Here is a 16,265-nt window from a genome sequence, read left to right as displayed (position 1 = left end):
TAACAGTAAGCATATTCTCTACACATAAAACGAGAATGAAAATGTCATTGATTTATGAAGCTGGTTACCGCGGTTTTACTTTCTTGCTGTTTATTATAACTTATTCATTCTGGTAAAAATAGCAATGCTGATAAAAACGGTATGAAAAGAAGAGACGTAATACAGTCTGCACGAACACTTCCGGAAAAACCGGAGGTTGTTTAGCAACACAGAGTCACTTTTCATTTTTATCTCCGTCATTGTATTATATGACATTGTGCGTGTTAAACTGTACTGCTTACACATGTATTGGACTGTCATGATACACTAGTATTTATGTTCCCATCATCCCTGTCTGCCAAGAAGGGAAACAGTGTCAGCTTCTGTTCTATTTACAAGAAACCCATCCTATGATGACAAGTGACGATGACGTAATGCTGAGCAATGCACGCGCTTTAGATTACATAAAAAGTTAGTAGCATGTGAGTACTGACGATAAGTCTGAGAACAGTACTTACGTTCTCCAACTTATGTACCCACAGAAACGTTACACGGTATCGGACCCTTGGACGAATCATTAACAGTCTACCTCATATTTTCTGTATCGTTAACACATGTTATGTTATATTGCATATAGTTCCTTCACGCTTCAGAAGCAGACGACAGTTTTGTTCTCTCTTGGTAAGGAATGTTATAAAAAGCCGGAATGAGACGCGCACGTGCTGTGTCGGGGGAGGGGGCATCTCACAAGGACCTCATTCCCTCATATCGCCAATTTGTCAGCGGGATTAATAAGAATTATCGTTATCTGATTGGGACTTTCCATGTTGTTGGCGTAAGGAAAACCTCGTACAAGAAATATAGGGAGGGCTAAATTCCGTGCTGTCCTATCTCAGTGTCGGATCTTACACTAGTAGCTAACATATGTTTGCCTCGCCCAAATCTCCAAGTCAGAAGTAAGACTGTGTGCTTGGATGGTCTACAGTCTATAGAAATACGTAAGCTATAACAGTATACTAATATTGTATGGAGTCTGCTAATGTAGGAGGAGTACTATTGAACTCGTGAGAGGACTTGTGAGAGCCGTACTACAGTAGCCGCCCAACTTTCATGAACGGTCTTTCACTTCCTAACTGAATGTTTATTAAACATTGGTCTGTAGAATCACTTCCGTTGACCGCCTGATATTTGTTCTGTGTTTGATGGTCAGTCCAAGTTACTCAAAAAGCTTAAAAGGTTTTCGAAGACAAATTAATTAACTAATTTAAAACAATAAAAAGTAAATAATTTGCCTACGTTTGCGATAAAGCTATCGTTTTATACTGATAATATAATGTATGAGGTCACCTGCCCGACCATGTGGTTTTTCTCCGGGTACTCCGGTTTCCTCCCATATCAAGACCACCCTCGTGCTAACACCCGGGCCGACATGAGTGATTATAAGTTGAAATAACTTGTTTCATAATTGTTGTAAAAGAAATGAAGTGTAAATTTCATCGTTTTATAGTATATACTCGATAAAGTGAAATAAAAGATGCAAGTTGAATGAGGGACATTTCAATAAAATAACGTTATAATGCATACTGCGGTTTCCTTTGTCCGTTATAGTTTATTCATATGATTTGCCATTTTTGTAAGGGTATCTATATACAAATTAGTTCAAGTGTTATAATGTTAACATAAGCGTATCAAAGAATGCTACATAAAATGACCTACCCGGTAATCACACTAACGGTCCCTGTCACATATCATGATATTATGTGATGGAACGGAGGTAAATATCACAATGACAATTTCAGTGTTCATAGAGGAAGTGGAACATAATTCCGTTCTACACGATCTCTACATCTCTACATAACTTATGTATTATACTTTTTTTGTTGATGTTGTTGTTGTCAATATTTGTTTTAATTCAAATATTCAACAGATTCCTGTCAAATTTCAAGATTCAGTTTGATTCCAGATTCACAAGAAAATGTTTTCAATGAAACACTAGCATATTTGAAATATAAAAATATCACTTCTACATTTGTAACAGCATTTTACCTGGTTTTCTTCTGTTACATCTTTGTTTACAAACACACACACCGCTAACAACCTTGCCGTCACATAAATAGCTATGCATTATCTTCTAACGTACCTTCTGCAAGAAACTAACAATTCTACATCTTCGATTGCACAAAAGCATTGTGGCAATAACATTTCAGTGCTTAAAGCTGAGAAAACAACAAAATTGATATAAGAGGACTTAAATGCATGTAAACAATGCATTTGTAGTGTCAAGTCAAGGAAACATAATATTGCCCGGGGAAATGAAACGATGATTGGACCTACCACTGCAACGCGTCAAAAAGCGACAGTCTTGAACGTTAAACAGAAGGGTAAAATGAGAAATGAGTTTCTCATGGTTTTTTGCTTACCGATCGAAGCCATCTTGCCAAAAATATTTGTATTCCGAACAGGAAACTTCGCACAATTCTGGACATGCCTTCCACAATCGTCCCTACACAACTCTTCTCGCGCTGTCAAGGTCTTTCTGACTGACCTTGTACAAGAAACACTTGGTATTTAACGGAATAATGATGGAAATCTTCAAAGCGGAAGCGACAAACAAGACGTCGGTTTAGAGAGTAAGTGAGCATTTCCGCGGTTTATAAAAACTGTATCGCCATGGTAATCTCATTTGTTCTTATCAGTGTTGACAAAGGTAGCCGTGTAGTCTCGTTATGCAGGTGTATTGTGTCTTATTTATACGATCTACCTTTGCTAGGAACGCGTGTTCTGTGGTAGGAATGTTTTACAAACTCAGTACAATGATGATAAACAATTTGCAATAAACCACGGCACAGCCTCAGGTATCATACTTATTTCACATTAAAAAGAAGGGGGGGGGGGGGGGNAATTTATATTTGAACAATGCGTCTATACCAGAATTTGAAATATTTGTCAAGAATGATTAATAAAAAACAGACATTGCCACATGACAACCTTGTGAAACCGCGATATGAATATATTCAGAGACCACGTTTTGGACTTCCCGATGGTATAGTCTCTTGGTGTACAGGTGTGGCTGCTATCACCCCTGATTATAAACATCCAAAAATAACTGAACTGTCGTCTAAAGCTTTACGAATGTTCAATAAGTTATCTTTTCGTAGGAGAGCACTAATGGAGCTTGGAGAAATTTCATTTTCTGAAATCTTTCCTTAACTCCAGCAACGCTTCCAATGGGGAACAAAAACTTGAGGGAGGTTTGTGAAACCGGACCCACGTATCATTCTCCCAAGTAGAAATAGAAATATAAAAGCAAAAGTGCTCATGTCTCACTGTCTTGTGCAAAAACAAAATTGTCTAACCTACCAATCCCCTAGAAACCAGACATCTCGTGGAAGTCTTATTTCTGTAGTTGATGCGTTTAACACCCACGTGCTTTCGACGTCCAGTGCGTTAAAGCTACATGGCTTTGTCAGTGTATATTGTATAAGCTAGCATAAATTGCAGATGACAGCATTTTGTTTACGAAGTAAAGGTGCACAAAAAATGGTGTATGGAATTAAAAGCCATACGTTAGATACGGATACCAATCAAAGACAGAGCGAACCTAAGATTACGTGTTAGGTCTCATTGAAGAGTTTGTCATAGCAATGTGAGGCTCATACAATCCATACATCATGACGTTTACGATTGATGTGCTATTTCTATGGTAACATGATGAAGGCCTACCATTGGTTGATTTATTTTACAGTTTGCTAAAAAATTGTTATTTCAAAGACTATCCCTTGATAACAATGCGGACTGCTTCGACAACTGGATACTTTCTTCTGGAGGATCGTTTTGGTCTGAATAAATACAGTACTTCTCTTTAAACTACGATATAAGAAGATACTGCAAAGTACACATACAAACAAAACCCTATCTATTGAGCTAGACATTTTACTTCAAACTACCGTGTGTATATTTGTCAATGAAAAATAGCGAGATAAAACAGAATATTGCTAAGGCAACGAAAGGTCAAAGGTGACAAAGGTGAGAGGTCATTATATCGGAGACAAGAGCAGACAGAAAGGTAGCACCAGAAACAATCTACGTGTTGACATACGGGCTATTATTGTAGGTATGGAGCAGAAAATGTGGAGATTATATTTCCAGCTGGTTACCTTGGTAACCGTCTGGTAAATTATGTTTCAGTAGTTACACGAGAAGGCTAAACAGACACCAATCTCCGCTCTTTTAGCGAAAACAACACAAAAATAATTAGAAAACATTGATACAATTCCAAGTCAAGCATTATATTTGTAAGCACGGGTTTGTATCGCGTTCATCGTGTACAATGATGACTTACATGTATACTGGGGTAGTTCAATTACACTGCTAGCCGATCTGTCTAATTTTTTAATGAAAATGAATTAATACCAGGGCTGCTAAAGGAATACACTTTAATTTCACATTCAGATATAATGCAGCTATATGTATGTTTAATCATGGTATAAAACAAAAGTACAACTTATTTATCCCCAGACATTGTAATTCAACTTCATAGGTTGAAATCTATCTACATTTAACACAATAGTTCACCTCAAAATCTAGGATAAACTTCACCATTTTTAACTTTCCTTTCCTATAAGTAGTAACATACCGCCCTCCCATGATCATGGAGTTACAGTTGATTCGATGCCTCAGAAAATATTCTAAGTATCAGTAGTTTGTGGTTAGAAGCGTTCTGTCGACAAATAAGTTACTTTAACAGTGTTTTCTATCAGAGACGATTCAATCTACATAGAATATATGTTATGGTCGTCATTATGACCTTCTTCGAAATTTAAGTGGTTACTATGAATACAGAAGTTTTCACGGCCTCTAAGAAGATCGCTAAGAAGATTCCTTTCGTGGATTGTTGGGAGGTAACATCACGGTACAACATGTGCAGGAAAACGCTTAACCTTCCGGAACGCCTGGTTCGCACTATGTTATTATTATTTACTGGCTTAAAATTGTCTTCCTATTGAATTTGGTCTTCCTTGTTCGAAACTATTTTATGTTGACAGTACATTTTTCTCCTATTTAACATAAATACTAATACGATGTACATCATAATAAATAACCACAAAATTTGCCCAAATAACATGGTATATTCATAGATTACCGGGATGAGACGTCTGTACCTCAATGCTACCAATACACAATAATACAGCGGTACTTTAGAGTTCTGTTACGTGTGTTTAACATAGAAGGATATATAGCACACTGTCTGTGTCCTCATTCCGATCCTGTTGTCATTTTCTTATTATTTATTTTAAGGTATGTGACGTCATCACATGACAAGGAGACGCCACAACTGGAATGTTCTTTTTATTTATGAAGACAATAATTCTGACGTCATTATATGAAATGAGGACCACGGCATTATTTCAATGTGTCGTCTAATTTCTAAACGTATTGTAGAATTAGCGTCAAAATTATCCATGAACGTCAATGATAAACCGACGCATGGTAATATAGGGAATACTGCCCCTTTTGCCCGTATGTTAGAACATAAGCCATACCAATACGGATATACTGCGTTGGTTATTTTTTGAGGTAACAAAATCAATGTGTTACGGAAATCTCGTCTGTTATTCAACGTCATACAGCTTGAACAAATATTGTCAATATGGAGATACAAACATTTTTTAATCTATATCCTTCAATACTATGTGAAGGTTTATGGCCAAAAACTATATTGTCTTTGATCATCTTTACATTTGGCATACCAGATCATACACACTATGCCTTATAATGCACAATATACGTTCCGCATACAATCCACGTATTAACAGTGGCCTTAAACTATATTGTTATATGTACGAACGTGTATCAATCATCCCATGACGCTAAACAAGATGGCGGGCTTCAGTCAAATGTCACAAGTCAGACTGATGTACTTAGTGAACTTGTGATTATCAAATATTCCGATCAAGTTTCAATGGTACGTGCAAACGACCACCTCTCCCCCACAACTTGTGGGTGTTCACATGTCTGTCGGAATGTTGACTGGCAATAGATTTAGCCCTATATTTAAGACACTGTCACTAGAAGTGCAGGTGATAAGGTCGCTCGGCGATCACGACCGACGCTAAAAATACCATAATTCGATGACATATTCCGTTACATTTCCGTTGTATTTTGACTAAGTTTCAAGACCATCTCCATTCACCATCTCATGAAATCCACAAAAGCAAGGCTCAATTCTTAAATTATTAACGATGAATGAAGTACACAGCCAAATCAAAGTAAACCTTTCGAAAAACCTACATATCTGAGCTAGGTCCACTAGCTGGACTTTTAATCGTTCGGGACCCCTCCGATAAACAGACGGACACTAAATGAAGCGTGGTAGCTATGTTGTGTGGGGTTGGAGCTGTGCCCCATCTTCTTTTGGCTTTATACGAAAAATATGAAAAAGCTTCGAAGCCACTAACAAGACATGTGGCACACATTTCCCCACAAATTACCAGCACATCCCTCTATCATTGGCTCGGGATTTCTACCAGTTCAAGTTTGAATCCGGACGTCTAATCAACTCCACATTGAGCCACTGTACTTCAGACGTTACTGTGGATACCTACACATCGTATGGCACCCCTCAACTTCACTGGCCAACATAGTCATTCAACAAATCAAATATAATGCCACTACTATCTTCGTAATCCAAAGGTTCCGCTCTAAATAACCGTAGTGTTTCGGGTGCAGATACATGTATCGAGAGCGGAGTCCTTTGATTTTTAAAAATGATATCCGAATACAGTCCTTATGAACAGACAGACCTGGTAAGTTGTCATCGCCATACCATGTACAATTGAAAGGACCAAAACACATATTCATTCATTTCCTTACCGGATATAATACGTGTTGATCCATGTTTTAGCAATTTTTTTCGGGGAACCAATGCCCTAGTAAATTTCGCGGCACCTGCATTTATGCTTGATATTTTAGGGAAATATTTAGAAGTGAAGACGCACTTCACAGGTACATTTCACAAAGTATTTGTGTGATCTCTTTAGTCGAGGACTTAATACATAAATAATTGTTTAATGACCCATCAAGCACGAAATGATAGAGAAGTGCTTTGTTGTTGACGAAAGGCGCGTGTGTTTGATTATTTTAGCACGTGCGGTGTGAGAGTTCCTGTTGCGATGGAAGCAGAAGGTAAGGCGATCGGAACACCCTCACGTGCATTTTACACGCGCGCCCGGGATGTGGAACGCCGTCTTACACCATGTTTACAAAAGTCTGTAAAACTAACACTATCAAAACAGGATGGAAATTTTGTATTTATCAGCAGGATTTGTTCGAATTGCACAGTCACTTCTCAAGGAGCATGCTGGTGTTTTAGCAAACCTTGCAAACTTGTATGTTAATTCGTTGCGTTTCGATAATTATGTGCGATGCATATTTTGATAAGACCTCTGCAAACAAACAAAAACAATTAAATATGACAGACCATTGGTCTAAACACGGTTACAAAGTGTGCATATTGTTAGTTAATTTAACTAATACCAATATGAAGAAATGCTTTTTGTATTGTGAGTATCGTCATATTGGTGGGATACCGTGTCATTTCCGGGCGGAGAGAAAGTCTACAAAGTATATAGTAGTTGGAACATTTTTCTAAAACTGTTTCCAAAGCAACACAACGCGCACATGCTTTGGCAGGGATTGCCAAACTTTAGGGCTTTGCGTTAAGAAAGATTGTCTAAAAGGTTCCGAAGTGCAAGATAATAATTTGTTCTTTGAAAGTGTTCCTTCACTGGACGTCGTTCCTTCTGATCTTGTAAAATAACACGAAGTAATGCCCAATGTTCTATCAACCCAGTGTTCATCTGACCCCAGCTGTTGCTAGGACGCGAAACCCGAACAAAGCTTTCCTCCCGTGTGCCATATAGATTCTAATCTTTCAATGTTATGTTGCAGTCCATTTTTTGGTTTACTGTCATGATTATTGTTCTAATGGCGAAAGATTGGCATAAAAAAACAGAAACCGTTCATATTTCGTTCAGTTGGTTTTTGTAGCAAAAGCTTGCTCGGTACGGCAGCCCTGGCGTTACCTCGGCGTCATCTGTTGTTGTTTTGATATAGGGACATGCGCGTAAAATACATTTCCTGCACGGTAGGAACGTAACGTCACCATTGACAGAAAATCTTTTATCATCGGACCTTGATTCAGGACCGGACTTTGTAGTTAACTTCCGGCTTGTCGGGTTACATGATGGAATAGCGGAAAGCACGTGATGACCACACAAGATTAACGGACACAATGGAACAGCCTTTATCTGGCATGTCGTCTGCTCATCGTATCAGACTTTTTAATGGTTCCTGTGGTTCCGGGTGCTACACATTTCACGCTTCATGTTTTAATGGTCCAGTCTTTTTTTATTTTGAAAACTCTGACGTTTTAGGTTGTTTATCTTAGCGAGTTTCACTGAGTTCTATTTACGTTTAAAGCATATCTTAGAATGTGGTTCGTGTTTAGAGATTAACGCTGTATCGCTATGGCAGGGCGCTGATATGGCCACTCAGATGTCGAAATATTCAGAAACGTGCAGTTTATAGTCACTGCTCCAGGTATCTAACCACGTTCCTGTTAGTGGTCTTTCTTTGAAATGGTATAAAATCCATGTCATACAGTGCTTGAATGGTCATATAAATCTAAATTGTATTCGGGGGTTTCCACGACAGGAACAAAATGTCTCGAAACCCATCACATACTTATTGAACATTTCCGGAACTAGCATACCGAGGTCAAACTTATACAAAGAATAGACATAATTAAAAAGCAAGGGACATGGTTTCAACAGCAGACTGTTATAACTTAATACGAAACTGAAAACATAAATCTATAAAGCCTTTTAACCCTATCCTGAATGTCCTTAGTATTGAAAATGAATATTTCCTCGATATCTGGTACAGGTATAGTATACTAACATAAAACATCTATACACATACATTATTACATCTATATGACAACATTTTACATCTTTACGCTTATATCACCTTTTTTTCATGAATAAACTCACTCTTCACACACAAATAACTTGCACATCCATACAATGTTACCACACATCTTATTACCCTTACACTACACATCTACACACATTACACTTCTACTTACACTACACATCTATACATATTACACTTCTACTTACACTTCACATCTAAACACTTACACTACACATCTATACACTTACACTATACATCTATACACTTACACTACACATCTATACACTTACACTACACATCTAAACACTTACACTACACATCTATACACTTACACTACAGATCTATACACTTACACTACACATATATACACTTACACTACACATCTAAACACTTACACTACACATCTATACCCTTACACTACAGATCTATACACTTACACTACACATATATACACTTTCACTACACATCTATACACTTACACTACACATATATACACTTTCACTACACATCTATACACTTACACTACACAGCTATACACTTACACTATACATCTATACACTTACATTACACATCTATACACAAACACTACACATCTATACACTTACATTACAGATCTATACACTTACATTACACATCTATACCCTTACACTACACATCTATACACTTACACTCCACATCTATACACTTACACTACACATCTATTCACTTACACTACACATCTATACACTTACACTACGCATCTAAACACTTACACTACACATCTATACGCTTACACTACATATCTATACACTTACACTACACATATAAACACTTACACTACACATCTATACACTTACGCTACACATCTAAACACTTACACTACACATCTATACCCTTACACTACAGATCTATACACTTACACTACACATATATCCACGTACACTACACACCTATACACTTACACTACACATCTATACACATACACTACACATCTATACACTTACATTACAGATCTATACACTTACATTACACATCTATACACTAACACTACACATCTAAACACTTACATTACACATCTATACACTAACACTACACATCTAAACACTTACATTACACATCTATACACTAACACTACACATCTAAACACTTACATTACACATCTATACACTAACACTACACATCTATACACTTACACTATACATCTATACACTTACACTACAGATCTATACGCTTACACTACACATATATACACTTACACTACACATCTATACACTTACACTACACATCTATACACTTACATTACATATGTATACACTTACATTACACAGTTACACACTTATTTTACACATTTACAACGAATAATTTACACATGTGTACCCTAACATTACTTTTTGATACACTTTCATTACACATCTATACAATCACAATACAAATCTATACTTTTATATTACGCATCTAAACTTATACATTTCACATCCTTACACTTAACTTACACATGTATACACTAACATTACACATTATACACTTAAAGTACCAGACGTTTACACTTCCATTCATGCGTATTAAGGTGCTACTGATTTGCTTGTGTTTTTCTTTAACGGCTGCCTATGTAAGATGTTCGGTTCCCATCGTTTAATCAAATATTGCCAATTAGAAACATGCACAGTGTATGTAGAAGCAGTGGGGTGGTGACGTAACGAAATGGTGCTAAGGAGCTGGGGTCTATTTAATCCCCGGGGTCGTGTTATGGAACTGGGGTCTATCTGATCCCCGGGGTCGTGTTATGGAACTAGGGGTCTATCTGATCCCCGGGGTCGTAGCTGAGCCCGGGGTTGTTTTAGAGAGATAGGACCCAGCTGATTCCATGTAAAACAGGTAAAATGTGTACTTACCGAGCCATGACTGCGGCTGCTGGCGATGCTACCGTACCCTCGGTCGTATGACGACGGCTGTAAAATCAAGCAACAATAACTTTAAAACGAATACTAGTATCACGGTTATAACACACTGATAGTCCTATCCAGCTTACTCCTCTCACGAATAAATACAAACTACTGCAAACTCTGGCAGGACGCTGGAGAGAAAGTTACCGGTTCCCTGTAATTAATTAAATAAGACAATATACATGTACTCACGTACCTACACATAGCCGACAAGCGTTAGTCAGACCAAGAACATTCAGAGAGAAAACTGGCAGGGGTTCTAATTGATCACGTGACCTAGATGTATAGGTAGAAAGGTGTGTTGATGTTTGGCACCGGTACTGATGTGATCAGCTCCCTCTCTCGTCACTTTCTCTCACTTCTGGAGACGGTAGGGAGAAGTGAGAGATGGGCGGAGGGGCTTGTTTGTATCTATCCATCAAACTCCCTAGATACTGACAAGGCCTGCACATGTGGCGAGGCCCTATCTATCGATATCTGTACCCAGGATACAGAAGGGGGCATGCGCAGGTACATTAACCTTTGGTTGTTCTGTATTAACCTTTCGTCATGTTGGTCACTTCCGGTCAATTATAGATTAATTTATAGTAGTTTTTAGAGAGAACGGACACATTTGAATTATTGCCAAGTCTTCGAGAGAAATGATTGTGGGTCTTTATCAATTTATATGGTCCGTGATGTACACAGCCTCGTATGAACGCCATGTACTGAAACATGCTAACAAGTGTCTGTCGGTATAAACATGTTCCTCTCTTTCTCAAAGTTCGTTTGTGCTGAGGTTTACTGACCAATAGGGCTAGTGGATCCAGTGACTGATCCGTGGGATTTCAATCAAGTAAAACATTGTAGGAAATACTCACTTTAAAAGTAATGACCGGCTGTGGTGGGGATGTTTTCACCGGAAACCCATCTTTAGCTATTTAAAATTGCGGTGTTGTCACCTTCATAGACTAATTTATGTTTGACCATTGGTCACTATTGTCCGTGACAATGAATACACAGTGTTGATCAGGACAGATGACATCTCCGTCATTTCAATGTCTAATTTATGTTGAGTTTTGCTGACATTACGAAGACGGACTGGAGATCTTGTCTCAAATATCATATCTTCATGGTTTGCCTTATTGGCGTATAGAAATGACTTTAGTTCAGTGGTATAATGATAACCGTTGGCTAGTGTATTACACAACCTTTTATGTTCATGTAAATAGACACTGATTCAATTAATGTGAAGAAGGGTTGAACATACAGTTTCTATTTAATATAAACGTGACTATCGGCGACCGTGTGTTACAAACTGATTATACTAGGCAATCCAAGAATCTGACAAGTAAGTAATTAATTTTGATGCGCATTAAGGCGATGGACTGCTGTAGTCCTATAGTACGGACAGTTTAAAACTCGCGTCGTAAAAATACAGAAATAACCACCTACTAATCGGGTGAGGTGAAAGTCGGGCATAACATCATTAAACAAAACTTCTACTTCATCTGTTGGAATGTCGACATCAAAGCCCCGGAGTTTCACCCTAGACACCGTTAATAGAGACAAACGATCTCGGTGCCTACTGGTGAAATAAAACATTATAACAAATCTTGTTTACCCCGAGTTGTAACGAGTCAAACTTCACTCTTTTTGAAGCGGGCTTATTTACTTTTATAGAAATGGCGTCTGTGTTTGCTAGCGAGACGTATCCATATTATCACAAGTTTTGTATAGAGTATCATGAACTTTCCAGAAACTTAAAACTTATTTAACATATACCGTGTACATCATTATGATACCTGAGATCGAGCTGTGCAACCAGTGGGGAGGGGGAGAGGGCGACATGCAAAGTTGCAAAATAGAACGTAAACTTACCATACATGTATGAAAACACATCCTTCGTGTAATATTTATTGTTTTCCTTAGATTACACAGATCAGGGTTCACTAGTTTTCTCATATATTTAGTAGAACTATAAAATGTCGACGACGACGACATTGAAAAGTGAAACTGCAAAATACGTAGTTTTGGTGAACCTCTGGTCTAGAAATACCAATACCGTCTTGTACGTTCGTCACCTTGGATACACATATTTCATAACAAGAGTTCTTGCCAAAATTATGTACTTACAACATCAAAAGATTAGCGATAACACTGAATAGATAAATAATGTGTAAATCTCCATCCATCGGAATTATTTGTTACAAATCAATACCTCACACGATGAAATATTTCAATTCTAAATGGATACTGCATACCATTTTAATGTCTATGACAAGTCCTTTTCGCCGTTAGATGTGCTCTTGTCAGTCATGAACACTCCAAGCAATATGGATGGTTTCGGTCGTGTAATGTACTAAAACCAGTACTTCCTTCTAATGAGAACATTGCCATATTTATCAAAGATTTTTTTCCCAAGAATAATTTCATTCGTCCATAAAGTGTAGCTTCCCTAAACAACGCCATGTCACTGTCAGTATATCACTCTACCTAACTTCCCTCAACAATGCCATGTCATTGTCAGTATATCACTCTACCAAACTCAGATGTCAATGGTTTTGCCCCGATTGTTTATGTTACAATTGTTATGATACCGTGTTGGTAACTTCATATAACACTGTTCCTGAAATTAAACTGGTATGCAAATTACATGTCTTTACTTGCAGTAAATAGTTGTCATGTAGAATGTTTGAGCGTTGAACTTTGATAAATGGGCTTTGTTTGCTACGAGTTTTAAATTATCCAACAGTTGTTGTCAATATCAACATTGAACTGCGTTAAGTTGACATTCATATTCAATATTAATACCTACTGGAAACTTTTAAATTGCAACAGGGGAGGACCAGCGCTTTTCTGAGACTAGAGTGTCCTCATTAGGATTCAATACTAGTTACCAGAGTGACCGTAGTAATCTACTTCCGGTTTCGCAAAGAATCTTAATATTAAGAGACTGAAACTTGTCCTCAATGCATGGCTACTGTGAAGGTGGGACAGAGGACGAACTACGCCGATTTTCTGTTACACGTTCGTCAAGTTTTTTGTCCTGAAATTAACAACACATCACTCTAGCATAAGGAATTCTCATTACAAAGATGGCGGCCTGCCAGACCTATCATGTATCCCATAATAGTGTAAGTGAAATGCACGCGTGCGATTTAATGAAAAACTATCATAATATCAAGTATCACCTCCTTATGATGCGGGAGAACTTGATAGACATATTTCTGCGAGTGAATTACCATGTAAAAATTATGTTTTATGTATATAACGCATGCGCAGTAACCCTTCACTCTTTCCATATTGAAACAGACATGATACGATTACACCCTAATCACAACGATTCACGGAGAATTAATGGCAGTCAACAGTTGTCGTTGAGGTAGTCTGACGCGGTAATAGACCTCATTTACCCTCCTCACTTAACAGCAATAGAGTTGCTTCCCTTGGGTACTTTCTATTCCGTAATAGCCCAGTTGGAATGTGCACTAACGGTAATCGTAGTCATTATGTACAGCGCCACATGCCATCTGGTCATGTCAAAGTGATAACAACACATCGTGTATTTATTACTGCATGTCGTTTTCAAACAGGTATGTTATTGACTGTGTTATCAAGCCGTTAAATATAATAACATGATTAGCAACGTACTTCACTAATGACACATGGAATATTCATGTTTAATTTGTAATATTTGTATACTTTTTTTTATATATTTCATCAAGAAAATGTATCCATCCAGAGAGACTTTGACTTGACTTGGGTATCGCTTACCTTCCGAACGAACATGGGGCATGTGGACTACCATTATAGTATAGTACAAACTTGAGAAGGACTGTTTAGTATACCAGTGGTGGAGTATAAGCGTTGACGCGTGGTTATATGTGTTGGAGATTGGGTTCATGTTGAGTGGTAAAAGAAGTTCCGAGTAATTTGGAGATCAGAGACCTCTGAGAACACAACAACAGCAATGTAGAAGTCATGTTAGCCACGAAACACAGGCATGACGTGTATACCTTACTCAGCAATGTACTCTACCAACTCTTATATACATGTTCTTACATTGAAATGTCAAAATAAGTGTAAGGATAGTCTTGACAATCTGCCTATTGCAAATGTCATAATAAAAGTATCTCTTAGAATGTTTCCCAAAAGTCCCAGAAAATGTTGAAATAAATAAAACTGAGATTTCTTACGATTGAGTTCAAAGTAATGATCCAAGATTAACACAGGCGATGTCAGACCGAATGCTGAGTTGCTTTTCGATTGGTTAACAAAATCTACGAAATATTTAGTTCAGAATCGAACGAAAAATAGTAGCTTTTAAAACCTCGTGTAATCCAAAAAACGGGTTGTAAAAAAAATGTGAAATTACGAAAAAGCGAAACGAAATACACAGAAGAAAAAATCACGAGTTACCTCCCATCAGCTAGATAAGTTGATTTAAATTAGATAAAAAATCATCAGATAGCTGTACAGTGAGGGTATATATAGATAACTTGAATTAAATTCATAATCTGTTCAAAACATATTTTGATCTCATAAAACTCTATTGAAGCATACGCATTAAGCCCTGGCAACAATTTCCCGAGGTTTTTAAACACAAAAAGTTCCTACGCCGAACCCAGCGACTGATTGCGTAATATAGATTAGAACATCTTCATTGGACTGATTAATTCATTTAATGTTCTTTCATGCTATGAGCAATATCACAAATCCAAAGCTGATTATAACCACGTTTATATGATCTCTGCCCTTTATATTACATAAGATAAATCTTGTTAAATGTTATTGTACTAGTACTCTACCAGACGGTGACATGCATCTTCGTTTCATAATAATTCTGAGAAAAGAGTAAAACAATAAAATTTATACGAAAAATAATCAAGAGCACAGGGACACGATAAGCTGTTACAGCAGCTATGTTTGGACCTAAACTGATGTGTGCAGATTGGGTGGTGACATTGAGCATTGCTATGAACCTCTAAAACATCTCGTATTACTTTGAACAAACCAATTTAGGTCAAAACACAGCTGCTTTAACAAATTCCCAAGTCCATGTGTTCAAGAGTACAACAGTTTTTAAAGGGACATAACTCTAAAATTAGTCACAGGTATATGTTTAGTGAAGTATTTAAACGTAATTTAAATATAAATTCGCACATTTATTTCACAGCACATGTAAGAAAATGGCTAAGGTTGTTGATTTGATATTCTTTCCAATTATAACAAATACTGTTGAACATGTACATGTTACGATATATGCTTTAAGACAACGTAAACTGAGTAAGATATAATATGTGAAACTAAAGCATTGCTTTCAACTAGATAACATAACTCAACCGCAATTTTAGCATATTTTAATGTGTTCGACTCAAAACTAATTGTACTACACACAATAGATGA

General features: G+C 37.3%; 1 protein-coding gene across 15 annotated transcripts in view; it reads right to left on the bottom strand.

Annotated features, from left to right (window-relative positions):
• LOC110464783 (FH1/FH2 domain-containing protein 3-like) overlaps nucleotides 1-16,265 on the bottom strand; it is a 127,848-nt gene that overhangs the window by 79,276 nt on the left and 32,307 nt on the right. For 14 of the 15 annotated variants that reach the window (XR_002464539.1, XR_002464540.1, XR_002464538.1 and 11 more), the window contains one exon: nucleotides 10,827-10,883. Coding sequence is in view for 12 of the 15 variants with exons in the window: in XM_021520179.1 (XP_021375854.1) it covers nucleotides 10,827-10,883 (57 nt within the window). In the remaining 3 variants the exon portion in view is untranslated. Of the gene's footprint in view, nucleotides 1-2,399; nucleotides 2,518-10,826; nucleotides 10,884-16,265 lie in introns of those variants that run through there. The other variant, XM_021520188.1, reaches the window with a different exon arrangement.

This window comes from Mizuhopecten yessoensis, unplaced genomic scaffold (genome assembly GCF_002113885.1).
Source record: "Mizuhopecten yessoensis strain PY_sf001 unplaced genomic scaffold, ASM211388v2 scaffold11033, whole genome shotgun sequence".
Classification (NCBI taxonomy): domain Eukaryota; kingdom Metazoa; phylum Mollusca; class Bivalvia; order Pectinida; family Pectinidae; genus Mizuhopecten; species Mizuhopecten yessoensis.
Note: the sequence above shows the minus strand (reverse complement) of the source record. Positions and strands in the feature narration are given on the sequence as shown.